The sequence below is a fragment of the Ascaphus truei genome, chromosome 8 (genome assembly GCF_040206685.1).
Source record: "Ascaphus truei isolate aAscTru1 chromosome 8, aAscTru1.hap1, whole genome shotgun sequence".
NCBI lineage: Eukaryota > Metazoa > Chordata > Amphibia > Anura > Ascaphidae > Ascaphus > Ascaphus truei.
The window spans coordinates 56,253,657-56,271,246 of record NC_134490.1 but is presented as its reverse complement, the minus strand read 5'-3'; the positions used below and the strand labels follow the sequence as shown (position 1 = coordinate 56,271,246).

Sequence of the window (17,590 nt, the reverse complement as noted above, 5' to 3'; positions counted from 1 at the left end):
AGAAATCAGAGAGAGAAAAGTTTTTAGTGAAAACCAGGTCTAAGTAGTGGCCATCCTTGTGGGTGCTGGCTGCAGTCCACTGTTGAAGGCCAAAAGAAGAGGTTAGAGAAAGAAAGCGGGAAGCCCAAGGGAGAGAGGGGTCATCAATGTGGCAATTGAAGTCCCCAAGGAGAAGAACAGGGGAGTCTGAGGAGAGAAAGAGAGCCAGGATTCAAAGTGAGAGAGAAAGGTAGAAGGGGAATGAGTAGAGGTAGGTGGGAAGCTCCGTTGGCTGACACTATATATCTTGTATGCACGGACTTTGGCCCCTTGCAGACGCACTTTCTGTAACATCCTCCTGTCTCTGTTAGTTCTCCCTACTTATCAGTTAGATTGTAAGCTCTTCAGGGCAAACATTCCTTTTCCTAAATGTCTACTTTTATTTGTGAAGTGCTTATTACCATTAGGGCACGTATATTACTGCTGTAAAGTGCTATGTACATGGATGGCGCTATGTAAATAAAGACATACATACATATCACAAGCAAACAGATGTGAAAACACGAATACATTATATAGGCAATAAAGGGGGTAATAACATGTCGTTGATCATTTGGAGCCAAGGAACCATCCTGTATCCTCATGCCAGAATTGGAGGTTAGTGCTCACTCTTATGAAGTCTCATTCACAGTTTCCCAGCCACATGCTTCCAAAAACTTCAATGGAGACCTACTGTTTTACCAATAGAATGTTACGTTGTCCAGGATCTCTTAAATACAGTCTAATAGGTGCTTAGTGCTCAGCTATAGGTGACATTTATAGATGCCAAACCCAACTTGTGTCTAATTCCCTGGAAATTACATTGTACAAACGTACTGTCAGTCTCGTTGCAAGCCACACAAAGTAACAGTATAAACAGAGAAAAACGGTATTTATTGAGTGGGTAATAATAAAATGCAACAGTGATCCCCCTGTCCCGCAGGGACTAGTAGATGCCTCATTTCACGAGCCAGTCCGCTTTCGAAATACTAACGCAGTAACGCTGTGACCTGCTTGCCCTCCGTAACTGATCGAAGGTGTGGGCAGCTCATCTGTGATTTCAAATTCTGCAAGACAAAGAAACACAGTGAGGGAAGCTGGTGATTACAGTCAGGCAAAGACAAACACTATGGCTACAGCCCCGGTGTCGGCGCTGCACGCCCGCCTGGCAGGCTGGCGGCGCGTGCAGCTGTGATCTCCGGTTTGTGGCTGAGCTGCAGGAGATTGAGGTGGGGAGGGGGCCGGGGACACGGCCATGACGTCACCCGACAGATTCACCCTCATTGGCTGAACCGCCAGGGGTGGGGGGGGGGAGGGCGTGCCCAGCGCTCCGTCGTCAGTTCTGAAGACAATTTTACTGTCTTCAGAAAAATCTGGTCGTGCAACGCGGCGGCTAAGGCAGCTAGTGGACCCCGCCCAATTGAGGGGCAGTTCGCGTTCCTGCAGCGCACGCCATAGCGCATGCTGCAGCATATCCCGGGGAACTAGCCTAAGGCTTCGTCCTCGGTGGCTGCGCCGCACACCAAGTACAGCCCTCTATGGGGCAGGCCCCAGTCGGTGTGTGCGGGCGCGCACAAAGCGCGATGTCGACCGACCGCCTTTCTCAAAAGACAATATTTTTTTCTTTTGCCGTGGCAGCTACGTCACGGCGGCGGTTCAGCCAATCAGGGCGAACCAGCCGCGTGATGTCATGGCTGCGCCCCCGTCGCGATCTCCTGCTCTTCTCCTGATGCGCAACCACAGACCACGGCTGAAACTGGTGCACGGGCCGCCAGTCGCTCCGACGCGCGCGCACAAAGTGACTGGGGCTGTAGCAGGGTGTGACCAGACAAAATCTATAAAATAGCTTCTTGTTATTTGTAAGTCTTAAAGCTGCAGTTCAGGCAATATCCTGCATGTGTGGTTTTTTTTAATAAATCAGTTCTGTAGTAAGAAAAAATACTTTTAGCATTTTCTGTTTTAAAAAAAACAACTTTGAAAGACCAATTTTCTTGTATTCTATTTTAACAAGCATGCTTGTTCCTATAGCAACGATTTACATTCCCCATATTTAAAGATGTCGCCAAACTTTGCCGATCAATAGACGGAGAACGAATTGACCGGCAGCTATGCTGTTCTTTAGGTAATTAGAGATTGCCCACATGAAGCTATTGAAGTAAAAAAATTAATAAAAAAATAAATAAATAAAAAAAGACTGAACTGCAGCTTTAAGATCTTATCTGTGAGACAGTCCACAAGCAAAGGGGGTTTGGAATCGCTCTCTTAGAACTTAAATGAAATGTCTGAAGAACATTCCTATTCATTCAATAAATGCCTCAACTATTCTCTTTTAATCGTTGGAGATATATATTCCGGTTTCTCTTTTCTTATGAAAAATCATCCCTGCCTTTTATTGTGTTACAAAATAATCCGGTGGTGAGGATAATAATAAGGAATCTAAGAGAGAGATAAGGAATCGGAGACCATGTCCTCCCAAATATTGTGGATATTGCAAGTTAAGGTGAGAGGTTGGTGATGCCCAGCACCCTTATATGCCTCTTACCATCCTCAAATTGTTCCAGCAGCTCCTCTCTAGTCCAGTTGCAGGATGTGATCATAAAAAGCCCATGTGGTTTCAAGACCTGGCAGAGAGACTGCACGTATTGCTTGCGCTTCTCTGCTGCTCTGCTGGGATCCAGGCTCACTGCGTCAAACGTCCCTTTATCCAGACAAACGTCAAACTGCTCTGAAGTATAGAAGGTGTCCAGGAAGTCTGTGACCTGATGCAACACAGACAGATGTGTCACAGCAGCATTTAATTAAAGTGAATGTGCTGGGGGCGTATAGTAATACGGAGTATCTATAAAACGTCAAAACCCCAAAACTCCTACACAGGTAAAATTTCTGCCATAATTACTTCTTTGTACACTACCTGCCCCTCTAACTAACCCAGAGTGATAACCAGCAGGACGGTCCTTCAGCACTTAAATAGTCTATTGGTCTGGCTATGAGTAGAACTTAGTCACATGATCAGTGGAACATATATTCTTATATGGTTCCTTTAGTGACCTCTGTTCACTCAATATCCCCCACCCAAGGGTGGCATTATATCTCGCCCAGTGGCGGAACGACCATATGTGCTTGGGCCCACCACCTTTAGGGGCCCAGCCATAGCTCTTCCGACACTTACTTGAGGAGTGTTCCAACATTTCTAAAGGTGCCCTACCCGGCGGCAGCCCTCTCAGGTGGTTCTAACATGGAAGTTAGGCCCAACTTTTGTAATCACCATCTGGGTGGGCTCCCTCCATCACTGCCGCCGTGGAAAAACCCAACCACAGGTAGGGACCTGGATTTTTTGGTTTTTTTACTTGCACCGGGGCTGACCGGTGATCTCACCTGTAGATGCACACCTTGGGACACACCTTCCTTTTCACATATGCTTCTTGCCAGCTCTATAGCATCTGTGCAATAATCTATCCCTGTGAGACTCTTGTAGCCCAACTTTGCCTGTAATGACAACAGAAGATGCAGTATTTAATTTTGTTGAACAGTGGTAAGTATAATCTAAATAGTGCAGGGGTGGCCAACGCCAGCCCTCAAGGGCCACCAATAGATGAGGTTTTAAGGACATCCCTGCTTCAGCACAGGTGGCTCAATCAGTGGTTCAGTCAACAACTGAGCCACTGATTGAGCCACCATTGCTGAAACAGGGATATCCTTAAAACCTGACCTGTTGGTGGCCCTTGAGGTCTGGAAGGGGGAAGCCTTAATGCTCAAATGATGAGTCCTGAAAAACAGAAGGCTACAAAATAGGCCCACTTTTTTGTAAGGAGCGCGATACAAAAACAGAAATGGGAGGATCTAAATATGAAAGAATTAGGACACAATATGAACTATGGAAAATAATCTTGGGGTATGGGGATTACTGAAGGACAAACAAGTGTTCATATTCTTACGGTGAGGGCAGACTGCAGTGAAGTGACGGTATCAAGCAGCTCATACCCGGCCCCAGTTATGCATTCCCCCTCCCCCGCACAGCTACATAGCACTGTAAATGTACAGCATCTGTACTCAACAGTAGCTGCACCTATGCTGATGGGTAAGAATAAGGTGTCAATGGGAGACCAAGCACTAATAATGGAGCATGGGGCTGCAGAGTGCTGAACTTAGCTTTTATATGATCCATGTTATCCTTACCAGTTCCACCAGTAACATGCCATTCCCAGTGCCAATGTCCAGTACTGAGGCACCAAGTGGTACCTTACGTGCATGCAGCCACCTGATCATACGAGTCATACTACCTTCTCCAAACCTGTCACAAGGGAGGCAGTGTTACTATTTTCCATGGTGTCCTCTGTTAAGCACAACACAAGGAAATAAAACAACCCGTTGAATAAACATACAATGTTGTGCAAATTACCATTCAGACAGATCATATTTCTTCTTCATTCCACTCACCAGATCTCGCCCTCATCACCATAGTCCTGGAACGTTCGAAGTTCCCGTCTGTAGACGGCGTCCCAGCTGGGTAAAGAGAGAAGGCAACAAGAATGTGGAGTGATTCTGCTGGAATCACTATAACGCTGGAAACAAGGAAGCTTTCAGATATAGGGCTCAACCGCAGAGTTAAAAAAAATAACCAATTTCCTAGTAAATCCATTCACCTTGCTAAAATACATATAAACTGACATAAGCCGCTTTCTCTCATCTTTTTATGCCATATATTGCCAACCTACCAGCATGTCATTGGTAGCGTTTACTCCTGTATTTGTCTCTGACAGGTCCTTGTAAAATGAATTTCCCATATAAGTACACAGCCAATACAATAGGGAGGCACCAATGACAAAGTACAGAATAGCAAAACTACAATGCCCACCATCGCTCATTTTACCTGTAAAGGACAATTCAAGATAATAATTTCCACCCACCTCAACTTTTTATATTCTCTCCTTTTCCATTATACCCTTCTTTCTTACCACATTCTGCCAAGCAATACACAGGTTGTTTTCTACAGCTACTCATCCTACCTAACACTATCATGTTCTAGCCTAACATGCTTTTAAGCATGCATTATTAAGCCACTGCTTACATCAATTATGGGAATAATACACTTTGGTACCACACTCAGTACTAAGGCTAACATAGGAAGTAGAAATTGGATATGGGGAAAAAGCTTGAATCTGCCCTGAATTCATGTGGGGTTTTTTTCCCAACTAACTTTGGCAAAATTGAAGACATTTCACAAAATTGACATTTTGTCAAATCTGTCATTCATCTTTATTTTTTTTTTTTAAATGTTCCACTAAGAGAAAATTGTAAATCCATTTTGAAAAAGGGCAACATTTATTATTAGTTTTTTTTATAAAGAAAACCATTGATTATACTGCCAAAAAAAATACCTACTATTTTTCAGAAATTGGACAATTCTGCCAGTAAATCTATTCTTGAAAATTAGATTCTTGGTTTAAACGTTTAATTAAACTTCTTAAGTTTTTTTCTAACAACCCAGTGAAACAAATGTTGGTAAGTTCCCCTATCTGTAACAGTGATGTCTTGAGAGTCTGATTTGGGAGGTCTGCATTTTTCAGGGAGTCTGGTTTGTCTTGTGCTGCTGCTGATATTTATTGCGAGAGATGTGTTACCTTGCTCAAGCCCCCAGATAATGGTCGCGTGCTGCCTGGGAGTAAGTAGAGTAACCAAAAAAGAGTGTACAGAGTACACAAAAGATCCCAAATAATAGCGCACCGCAGACCAGTGGTATTAAATCGTGGTCCAGTATGTGCGGCTAAACAAACATTTAAAATAACTTTAATACAAATAAATGGATAAAGCTGTGAATATTCCTAAATCTCTAGAAATAGAGAGAGACAAGCCTCTACCTAGAGAGTGCATGGGATCAAATAGACCTAGGTGAAAAGCGTCAATAATAATGCAATTATATGGTGCTTATCTGGTAAATCCAGAAATAGAACACAGTCCTCTTGTAGAATTCGTGGAGGAGAGATATTAATATATCAATTTAATTGCCCGAAGTGTGTAAGAGGGGATGTTCCGCCATATATGGATCTGATCAGATAACTATAGGGAGTATGCTAATAGATGACTGCTAGGTCTATAAGGTAAGTAGGTATTAAAGTATACCCTAAATGAACACATTTACAGAACTAAAGATCTTCATGAATAGAAGGTGTATGGATCTAGGTACTACCTGTATCGTGTACCTATGATGATGTGCATAAGTAGTGACCTTGTAGAGGTACTGTACCCTATGGATCACCTATTTAGTGGGTACAGATACAAAGGACTAAACCTGTATCAAACTACTATAGCATATACGGTGGTATAATGTGAAGTGCGAATACTCTGCGCCTCTCACAGGTACCATAGATAAATACCCAGCTGCTATTGTAATGGGGAGAAATTCTCACCATTAATGTGGTAAGTAGATTCCATCGTGCCTAGTCTGCTATATTGATTCAGTGAGTTCATTGTGAGACACATGAATACCTATGGTACACTAGTAAAACCTTCTAAGGGTAGTAACACAGGTATGAGTAATCTGTTAATGCAAAGCACCTGACGCCAATCGGTTCCTGGAGCGGTCACGTGAACTCACGGAGCACTTCGGGGATATCCATAAAGCACTGTAATAACAAGAGTATACACACTAACAACTCACCCTTGCCCTGCACTACCCGTGGCATACCGCCATTTGGGTATTGCTCGCAGTACACAGCATATTATGAACTCACGTAGAAATTCGGGGTTTATTCAAGGAGCACTGTTACAATAAGAATATATACACCAACCATTACCCCTTGCCCTGCACTACTTGCAGCACACCGTCATTCAGCAGATATCACTGTTTTCCAGCTTTGTGCATACAGTGTCCCTCAAGCTGCGACACTAAACACCATTTGGAATGTGAAGTTCCACGAACATGCACAGGGTTCCGGCTAGAATTGGTTTAAACAGCAGTGTTCCATTATCACTCTGCTGTGACCTCAGCACACCATCATCGGGTTTCTACTACCATTAAACAGTGTTCCCCACACCGCCTCACTATTCACCAGACTGGTGCAGTTGCATATATGTCCTAAGAGTCAACAGTAATAAAGAGAAACTATTTTGCTTTGCATTAACAGATTACTCATACCTGTGTTACTACCCTTAGAAGGTTTTACTAGTGTACCATAGGTATTCATGTGTCTCACAGTGAACTCACTGAATCAATATAGCAGACTAGGCCCTATGGAGTCTACTTCCCACATTAATGGTGAGAATTTCTCCCTGGACTGAATACCCACACGGATGCAACAGCTCACCATTAGATTCCTTTATTACATCAGATACACCTACAATAGCAGCTGGGTATTTATCTATGGTACCTATGAGAGGCGCAGAGTATTCGCACTTCACATTATACCACCGTATATAACTATATGCTATAGTAGTTTGATACAGGTTTAGTCCTTTGTATCTGTACCCACTAAATAGGTGATCCATAGGGTACAGTACCTCTACAAGGTCACTACTTATGCACATCATAGGTACACGATACACGTAGTACCTAGATCCATACACCTTCCATTCATGAAGATCTTTAGTTCTGTAAATGTGTTCATTTAAGGTATACTTCAATACCTACTTACCTTATAGACCTAGCAGTCATCTATTAGCATACTCCCTATAGTTATCTGATTAACTATCAGATCCATATATGGCGGAACATCCCCTCCTACACACTTCGGGCAATTAAATTGATATATTAATATCTCTCCCCCCACAAATTCTACAACAGGACTGTGTTCTATTTCTGGATTTACCAGATAAGCACCATATAATTGCATTATTATTGACACTTTTCACCTAGGTCTATTTGATCCCATACACTCTCTAGGTAGAGGCTTGTCTCTCTCTATTTCTAGAGATTTAGGAATATTCACGGTTTTATCCATTTATTTGTATTAAAGTTATTTTAAATGTTTGTTTAGCCGCACATACTGGACCACGATTTAATACCACTCTGGTCTGCGGTGCGCTATTATTTGGGATCTTTGTGTACTCTGTACACTCTCTTTTTTTGGTTGCTGATATTTATTGCCATTAAAAAAAAAAACATTACAAGTTTTTGATCTCTTTGCCAGATTGAACGCAGAGAGACAGGAGGGGGCAGTATCCCCACGTTAACATTCAGAAGAGGGCTGAAGCACCTCTACTGACAACGGGTCCATACGAGTGACATTCATGACATGCTACAGCACCTCTCACACCGTCAGCTCTCATGGGTTCATAATGGTGACAGACCTGCTGATTAGCTACCTATGCCTTTATGAACAAGAGGAAATGGATAATGACGCAAACATTTGTGTATGTGATCTAATATTAACCAAACTGTATAGTGCTTTTCTGTTGCCTAAATCTAAGGCTGAGTCCATGGTGACTCAGCCCGTGCGGAGGCGTGCTGAGGGAAAGCGGGTGCTTTCCCTGGCCTTGGTTAGCGCGCCGTCCGGGGGGCGTGTCGGAGGGGGGGGGGGGGGGCAGTGACGTCACGGAGCTGAGTCGCCCTCATTGGGCGAATCGCTCACATGACCGGCCCTGCGCTCCCGTGAGCACCAAAACTTAAATTTTCTTAAGACCCACGCTTCCGCACACTTGCTGAAGCGTACGCGAGTCCCTGCTAAAGCCGCTCTCATTGCGGCTGCAGGGGCTCAAGGGTAAGCGTGAGCGCGCCTCAGCACGGGCGCTGACCATGCACGAGGCCTAAGACTAAAATGAGGAGTTAACCTTCTGTTTATTTGCCCATGGTTTAACATCGGCAGTGGATTGACCACCATTACTAGGTATCAGGGACAGGTAACTTGAAGACAGAAAGCTCCATCCTTAGGACTGGTTGTGCTTGTCACATACAAGGTTCAGTCAGGTGGTTATCCTATACTGACCAAGTCGTGTCCCACAGCACATTCTGCGGAGCTGCTCGGGTCCAACAGTCAAAGTAACAAAAATGTGAACAACACCCCCCCTCTCCCCCAAAATTTGATGGACTTTTATTCTGCAGTCATATTGAGACATTCTGTTGAAATCAACAGAACCTTGACGGCTGTAAATATAATGCAGCTTTCCAATTAAAAAAAAAGGATTACACGTGGTGCAATTAACACTGCATCCCACCGCGTATTTCCGGGTGTACCAACATGGCGCCCAACATGCCTTTCACTTCACCCAACTCACTGTGCCTTAGTGCCCAGCTTGGACGGAGTGAATTCGGCCTCGCTCATCTCACTGGAACCGAACGTCACCAGGGAGGGAGACGAACAAGAGACAGAGCGAAGGGTTGACTTCGGGGGCGGGCCGGTACTAACACGTCTTCCTGACAGAGCGACCAGTGCAGTGCATTGTGGATGAGCAGGGCAAGAGACCACCGTGATGTCACTAAGGGGCGGGTCCCAGAAGAGAACTTGATGTCTGACAACATTGTTATGGTGCCACTGTTGAATATTACAGCTCACAACTCCGTTATTAGGTGCTACAAATCAGCTGTCCTCATAATGATCAAACTGGATTCCTTTGTTGTACACATCAGTTGTCATAATATTAGTAAAAAAAGTATCACTCTCTTGCACACATCAGGTGTCCTCATAATAGGATACCTCCCATAAACATCAGGTGTCCCCTATACACTTCAAATAGGAACACCCTCTTACATATGTAGCGGAGGCCCCCTACGGTCCCCCTACCCTGCCTCCAGAGCGGGGAATTGCTCAGCGGGATCGAGCAGGAGTGGTGGTGGTGGCCATTTTGATTCGGCGCGCATGTGCAGTTGCGCCCGGAGCATCGGCCATCTCAGGAGAGGGTACAAAGACTACAAATCCCCGCGTGGGGAAAAAGGTACGAACAGCCGTTGCTGGGTCAGGACTCCTCTGCGGAAATCGAGAGGCGACAGTTGGTCGCGGGGGAGCGAGGAGCAAGTAATGTCCATGGAGCTAGTGGCTTCCTGGGCTAGGACTATATACTGCCCCTTTAGGCCCCAGATAGGCCCGGAGCCACCCAGGTTTAAGTATTGTAGGGACTGCCCATAGCTGTAGGGATTTCCCTATAGTGCTCAGTGACAAGAGACTGCTGTTGCTGTGGATCTGGTGTGAGACCCTTCGACTGGAGTTCACACCGCGCGTGTACAGGCCAGGACCCTAAGGCGTGAGGGGATTGGTGTCGGAGGCCCCGATGCATGGGACCTGACTGGTCTTTGATCTGCCAGCTGCCCAGTCTATCTAATACCTTCAGGAGACGTTCCACGTGCTCTTCGAGATGTCTTCCGAACACAATACCTTAGAGGTAGACTAGGCACTCTCTGGGATTCATATCTCCAATGGTCTTCTCCATCAGCCTCTGGAAGGTCGCCGAGGCCCTGCAAATGCCTTGGGGCATACAGGTAAACTGATAGAAACCGAGGGGGCAGACAAACGCTGTCTCCTAGTCTTCGGAGCTCATTGGTACCTGGTAGTACCCAGATCTTAGATCCAGCACGCTGAACCACTGGCTTCCTGACAGTGGGTTGAGGATCTCTTCTATCCGCGGCAGAGTATACTGGTCTGGGACTGTAGGCGTGTTCAGGGTCCGGTACTCTACGGACAGGCGGACTGACCCGTTCTTCTTGCGTACCACCACGATCGGGGAGGTGTAGGGGCTACGGGATTCAGTCACGATGCCTGCCGTCTCCAATTCCTATAGGACGTAAATAACGTCCTCCACATTTCTGGGAGTGATGCGCCTGGACCGCTCCCGGAATGGTGTTGCGTCGTTCAGACGGATCGTGTGTTGGGCGCTCTTGCTGCAGCCCACATCCTTCTCGCTGGTGGAGAACACCTCCCAGCGCTCCTCCAATTTGGCATTTAGCCGGTTCTTCCAGTCTGCTGACAGGGTTGATTCCACAAAGTCAAAATGGAACCTGGCAGGCTTGTCTCGCACGGTAGCGCGTTGTGGTGTGAGATGTTCTGGATGGTCACCGTGATTTTTCCAGGAATTGAGGACTTCCACTCTCTTATCTCTGGGACCATCTTGTACCCCCTCTTGGCATCTTCTTTGGGCGTAGTCTCTAGGGAGAAGTACCAGGCGGCCTCATCACGGCCCGGATAGCTGCACACCGCGGCCATGTGCCTCACTCCCCCAGGTGGAATCTCCCCTTCTCGTTGTTGAATAGTTCACCATATCTCTCTTGGGCCGAGATCCTATAGCACTCTTTTAGTACTGGATGGATCTGCAGAGTGGATTGGGGCAGTTCGCCCACCTCGTGAAGATAAGCCTGGATCATGGCCCGCACCACATCAGCTTTGGTCGCCAATATGATTGGGGAACTTGGGTGTTCCCGGGACTCGGGACATATCAGAGCCTCCACTTCCATGGGGTGGGTCTTGTTGGTGTTCAGTTGCGGTATATTCAATCTTACTTGCACCACACCGTTAATGGGTTAGTCTTCATTGCTAAGACTAGATAGCTTCATCTTCTCTGCCGACTGCATGGGCAGATGTTTCAGGTGCTGGTCATAGAAGGGCCGGTAGATAATGGTCACCTGTGACCCGGTATCCAACAAGGCCGAGGAGTATATACCTTCCACGAGGACTCTTATTGCTGCCGGTCCCTCTCGACTGTAGGCATACGGTTGGGGTGCTTCATCGTGACTGGTTGCTGGGTCGCTCTCCGATGATGTGGAGGGTATTTCTGTCGGCTGCACAGCGAAGGATGAGGCCCCTGTTGTGGGTCTTCTTGGCTTTGAACAGTCCCTGGAGAAGTGACCACCTCGGCCACAATTGTAGCAACGGGTATCGGGGTTGGCGTCGAGGCCAGGATTAGGAGCCAACCTCCTAGGCACCCGGGAGACCGGCGCCGCTAAAGGAGGGGTGTCTTTGGCACTTTCTGTCTGTGTAGGCTTCTGAACAGACGCCCCTTTGGTCTCTTTCTTGTGGGACTACTTTGAGGGAGTCGCATGTCTCTCTCCTTTGGAAAAGTCATGAGACGTTCTGGGAAGATGGGCCCGCAAGATGGTCTCTTGAGCTTGCACTCTATCCATTCGGTCTTCAAAATGAAGAGGATGTTCCGGAGAAAGGATGCAGCTGATTCAGATGGCGACCGGGTGCATAGGCAATGCTCCCCGCAGGAGTTGTTTGGTATGGAAGTCATCTGCCTCAGACGCTCGGATAACCTTATTTACCAGGGTCCATAGGGCCAACTGAAGCTATCTGAGGCACTCTGACACGTCTTCTCCCGCTGCTTGTGTAATGAGAATGGTGTTTTCTTTTGTTTCTGATGGCCTAGGTCAGCGGTGCACAAACTGGGGGGGGGGGGCACAAGATTGTTTAGGGGGGCGCAGGCAGCGTGCTACGATTTTGCCAGGAGCAGAGAAAAAAGCAGACTCTAGCTGCAATTTCTCTTTCGGCCATTAGGTGGTGCTGTGCTACACAGCTCCTGCAGCACCTTCTTGTTGCATCAGCGTGGTGAGAGTGTGAGAGTGGGACATGGGGAGGGGGGTGAGTGTGAGAGTGGAACATGGGGAGGGGGGAGAGTGTGAGAGTGGGACATGGGGAGGGGGGGAGAGTGTGAGTGTGGGACATGGGGAGGGAGGGTGAGTGGGGCATGGGGAGGGTGAGTGGGGCATGGGGAGGGTGAGTGGGGCATGGGGAGGGTGAGTGGGGCATGGGGACAGGGGGTGAGTGTGAGAGTGGGACATGGGGAGGGGGTTGAGTGTGTGAGTGGGACATGGGGGGGTGAGTTTGGGAGTGGAACATGGGGAGGGGGGGGAGGGGGGTGAGTGAGAGTGGGACACCTCGTGAAGATAAGCCTGGATCATGGCCCGCACCACATCAGCTTTGGTCGCCAATATGATTGGGGAACTTGGGTGTTCCCGGGACTCGGGACATATCAGAGCCTCCACTTCCATGGGGTGGGTCTTGTTGGTGTTCAGTTGCGGTATATTCAATCTTACTTGCACCACACCGTTAATGGGTTAGTCTTCATTGCTAAGACTAGATAGCTTCATCTTCTCTGCCGACTGCATGGGCAGATGTTTCAGGTGCTGGTCATAGAAGGGCCGGTAGATAATGGTCACCTGTGACCCGGTATCCAACAAGGCCGAGGAGTATATACCTTCCACGAGGACTCTTATTGCTGCCGGTCCCTCTCGACTGTAGGCATACGGTTGGGGTGCTTCATCGTGACTGGTTGCTGGGTCGCTCTCCGATGATGTGGAGGGTATTTCTGTCGGCTGCACAGCGAAGGATGAGGCCCCTGTTGTGGGTCTTCTTGGCTTTGAACAGTCCCTGGAGAAGTGACCACCTCGGCCACAATTGTAGCAACGGGTATCGGGGTTGGCGTCGAGGCCAGGATTAGGAGCCAACCTCCTAGGCACCCGGGAGACCGGCGCCGCTAAAGGAGGGGTGTCTTTGGCACTTTCTGTCTGTGTAGGCTTCTGAACAGACGCCCCTTTGGTCTCTTTCTTGTGGGACTACTTTGAGGGAGTCGCATGTCTCTCTCCTTTGGAAAAGTCATGAGACGTTCTGGGAAGATGGGCCCGCAAGATGGTCTCTTGAGCTTGCACTCTATCCATTCGGTCTTCAAAATGAAGAGGATGTTCCGGAGAAAGGATGCAGCTGATTCAGATGGCGACCGGGTGCATAGGCAATGCTCCCCGCAGGAGTTGTTTGGTATGGAAGTCATCTGCCTCAGACGCTCGGATAACCTTATTTACCAGGGTCCATAGGGCCAACTGAAGCTATCTGAGGCACTCTGACACGTCTTCTCCCGCTGCTTGTGTAATGAGAATGGTGTTTTCTTTTGTTTCTGATGGCCTAGGTCAGCGGTGCACAAACTGGGGGGGGGGGGCACAAGATTGTTTAGGGGGGCGCAGGCAGCGTGCTACGATTTTGCCAGGAGCAGAGAAAAAAGCAGACTCTAGCTGCAATTTCTCTTTCGGCCATTAGGTGGTGCTGTGCTACACAGCTCCTGCAGCACCTTCTTGTTGCATCAGCGTGGTGAGAGTGTGAGAGTGGGACATGGGGAGGGGGGTGAGTGTGAGAGTGGGACATGGGGAGGGGGGAGAGTGTGAGAGTGGGACATGGGGAGGGGGGGAGAGTGTGAGTGTGGGACATGGGGAGGGAGGGTGAGTGGGGCATGGGGAGGGTGAGTGGGGCATGGGGAGGGTGAGTGGGGCATGGGGAGGGTGAGTGGGGCATGGGGACAGGGGGTGAGTGTGAGAGTGGGACATGGGGAGGGGGTTGAGTGTGTGAGTGGGACATGGGGGGGTGAGTTTGGGAGTGGAACATGGGGAGGGGGGTGAGTGAGAGTGGGACATTGGGGAGGGGGTGAGTGTGTGAGTGGGACATGGTGAGGGGTGTGTGTGACATAAGGAGGGGAAGTGAGTGTGAGATGGGGGGGAGAGACACTGGCTGGAGAGGGAGACACAGGTTGGAGGGAGAGAGAGACACTGGCAGGAGAGAGAGAGAGACACTGGCGGGAGGGAGAGAGAGAAACTGGGTGGAGGGAGAGACAATGGCTGGAGGGAAAGACAATGGCTGGAGGGAGAGTGAGAGACACTGGGGGGAGGGAGAGAGTGAGAGACACTGGGGGGAGGGAGGGACACTGGTGGGAGGAAGAGACCACAATGGCTGGAGGGAGCGTGTGAGAGCCACTGGGGGGAGGGAGAGAGACACTAGGGGGAGGGAGAAAGAGAGAGAGAGACACACTCGGGGAGGGAAAGAGAGTGGGGGGAGGGAGGGGGAGACACTGAGGGGAGGGATAGAGAGACACTGGAGGGGGAGTGAGAAATACAGGGAGAGGGAGAGACTGGGAGAGGAGTGTGAGACTGTGGAAGAGGGAAGAGAGGTCCTGAGAGGTCCTAATGTGGCAGGAAGAGAGAGATTAATAATACAGCATAAATGGGGACGCTATTAGACAAATATAATATTTATTTTTTAGTGATGTCATTTGTGTTATAAATACTTTTTTTGTAGACGCGTGGCGGAGGCGTCACAAAGCTGGTTCACCCTCATTGGCTGAACCAGCTCACGTGCGCTGACGTCATGTGATTTTGATTACATCAGGCAGGGGGGGCCCGAGAAATTTCATGGATGAAAAGGGGGGCTCGGCATAAAGTTTGCTCACCCCTTGGCCTAGGTTCATGATGAGTTAACTTTTGTCTCTTACAGATATGCTTAAATGTAGTTAATTTTGCTATGAACAGGATACAGTGTGGAAAGTTACTTTTATTATGAGAAAGCTCTCCAGAGATGTGTGGGGGAGTCCCCTGGGAGCGGGCCTCCCCTCCTGCCTGCCTAACTCGGACGTTGCCTTAATGCCTGGATGTATTCTCTGATACATTTTTACAGTTTACAAATGTGCCAGAGCTGATAGTATAGTCAGGACTGCGCAAAGTACAAATTGATCACAGAATAGCAACTATTGACCAGGCAGTTCATCTTAACCGATGATGGGAGACCCCTGGTTGTTGATGACATCATGAGCGGTATCCTGAGTGCCATAGAATGCTGAAATATATCTGAAGCTAAGCACCCAATAAATTATATTTACTCATAACAACTCGTGTTGGGTGTTATTCATGTGTGCATTCGTGACTGAGATCGACAATCCGAATCAATCTCTTGAACACAAAATTTTCTTTTCAGAATATTTGGCGACGAGGATGGGATTGTCCCTCATCTCGAGTGTGTAATAATTGCATTGTATTGGGTTTGGGATTGTTGCAATAGTGTGCTATTGTTACAAAATGTTTAGTAAACTAGGTATTTTTGCTAAAGGGGGGATGGAGCATCCCTGTCAAACTGCCTGATTTGATATCTGTAGCTCAGGATCTGAGTAAACATGGGCTTCCAAAACACCCTGAGAGCTGGTGTCCCCTAAGTGACATGGCAAAAAGATTAGATTTATCAGGGTCTGGCAAGAACGGAAGGTTGCAAGCCAAGTGGGTTGGATCCTGCTACAGGCAGTGTGCGAGTTGCAATGTGAAGTGGATGCATATCCGAAGCTAAGCACCCAATAAATTATATTTACTCATAACAACTGGTGTTGGTGTTATTCATGTGTGCATTCGTGACTGAGATCAACAATCCGAATCAATCTCTTGAACAAGTAATTTTCTTGCCAGAACAGCTGGGTAAGGGTGTGGAACCGGGTCAGTAGAGAGATGGCATCGTCTGGAACGCCGTAAACTTTGGTTAAGTTCTGGATTAGTGCTTGAGGGTCAGCTTCTGGATGACACTCACGGTAGAATCGCACTATATGGGCGGCTGGAGGCCGCAAGCACTCTACGATCCGCTGCCTCTTTACTGCATACAGGCAGGACCATTCTGGGAGCACTTGTAGCACATGATCTCCCCACTCCTCAAACTCGGTGTAGGCCAGGTCCCAGAGAAAGCCTCTAGCTTGCGATAGTGATGAGACTGGGATGACTGAGTTAGGGCTTCTACCAGTTGTGGCAGGGTCACCCCTAATTCTGAGTTTACCACAGACAGGCGATGGTGGTAGTCGGGCTGGCGGCTGGGGACGTATTCTAGACTGGCCCCGTACTCTCTGGGGGTATACATTGGGTGCAGGGTCCGGTTCGGAGGGGCGCCTCCACCATTGTCCCTAGACTGAAAATTACCCTGGGTAGGTGTGGATCGGAGTAGAGTAACGAACACCCCGTGAGCAGGGCGTCAGATTTCCCTGGGGTATAGGAAGGACGCGGAGTTTACACTTGATACGGTACCTTGGGTGTGAGTCTCGGACTGGAAGTTGCTATTGGCATTGACAGTTCGGGAAAGATTAACGGACAGCCCATGTGCAGGGCTTCTGGAAAGTCTTGGGCCCGGGGGGGTATCGGCTTCACGTATCTCGTGGCTGGTCGCCATTATAATTATGTTTCAGCGGAAAGTGGGATTCCACTGTTCCTTAGCAGGTCTTAAAATTAGGTAAATACAACCTCAGATGAACAACAACACATGACATATTACACCGTGTCATGATTTATTTAACAAAAATAAAGCCAAAATGGAGAAGCCATGTGTGAAAAACTAGGTATACCTTATGATTCAATAGCTTGTAGAACCACCTTTAGCAGCAATAACTTGAAGTAATCGTTTTCTGTATGACTTTATCAGTCTCTCACATCGTTGTGGATGAATTTTGACCCACTCTTCTTTACAACATTGCTTCAGTTCATTGAGGTTTGTGGGCATTTGTTTATGCACAGCTCTCTTAAGGTCCAGCCACAGCATTTCAATCTGGTTGAGGTCTGGACTTTGAGTGGGCCATTGCAACACCTTGATTCTTTCCTTTTTCAGCCATTTTGTTGTAGATTTGCTGGTATGCTTGGGATCATTGTCCTGTTGCATGATACAAATTCGGCCAAGCTTTAGCTGTCGGACAGATGGCCTCACATTTGACTCTAGAATACTTTGGTATCTATAGGAGTTCATTGTCGACTCAATGACTGCAAGGTTCCCAGGTCCTGTGGCTGCAAAACAAGCCCAAATCATCAGCGCTCCACTACCATGCTTGACAGTTGGTATGAGGTGTTTGTGCTGATATGCTGTGTTTGGTTTTCGCC

At 47.8% G+C, this 17,590-nt stretch overlaps 1 protein-coding gene across 2 annotated transcripts; it reads right to left on the bottom strand.

Annotated features, from left to right (window-relative positions):
• Positions 1–893: 893 nt before the first annotated feature.
• EEF1AKMT2 (EEF1A lysine methyltransferase 2) lies at positions 894–9,417 on the bottom strand. 2 transcript variants are annotated; one of them, XM_075612163.1, is made up of 6 exons: positions 9,229–9,417; positions 4,456–4,521; positions 4,195–4,309; positions 3,394–3,504; positions 2,561–2,777; positions 894–1,085 (listed from the first exon to the last, which is right to left on the bottom strand). In XM_075612163.1, the coding sequence occupies exons 1-6, from the start codon at positions 9,273–9,275 to the stop codon at positions 982–984; spliced, it is 660 nt and encodes a 219-aa protein (XP_075468278.1). In that variant the 5' UTR covers positions 9,276–9,417; the 3' UTR covers positions 894–981. The 2 variants fall into 2 exon arrangements, with proteins under 2 accessions (XP_075468278.1, XP_075468279.1); XM_075612164.1 differs by lacking the exon at positions 9,229–9,417 and having other exon boundaries at positions 4,195–4,351.
• Positions 9,418–17,590: the final 8,173 nt, after the last annotated feature.

Coding starts and splice junctions, on each gene's coding strand:
- EEF1AKMT2 (XM_075612163.1), bottom strand. CDS start 9,275: ATGAGCGAGGCCGAATTCACTCCGTCCAAGCTGGGCACTAAGGCACA. Junction 4,522..9,228: donor AAGCTGGGCACTAAGGCACA/GTGAGTTGGGTG, acceptor CTCTTTACCCAG/CTGGGACGCCGTCTACAGAC. Junction 2,778..3,393: donor CCCAAGGTGTGCATCTACAG/GTGAGATCACCG, acceptor GTGTTGCATCAG/GTCACAGACTTCCTGGACAC.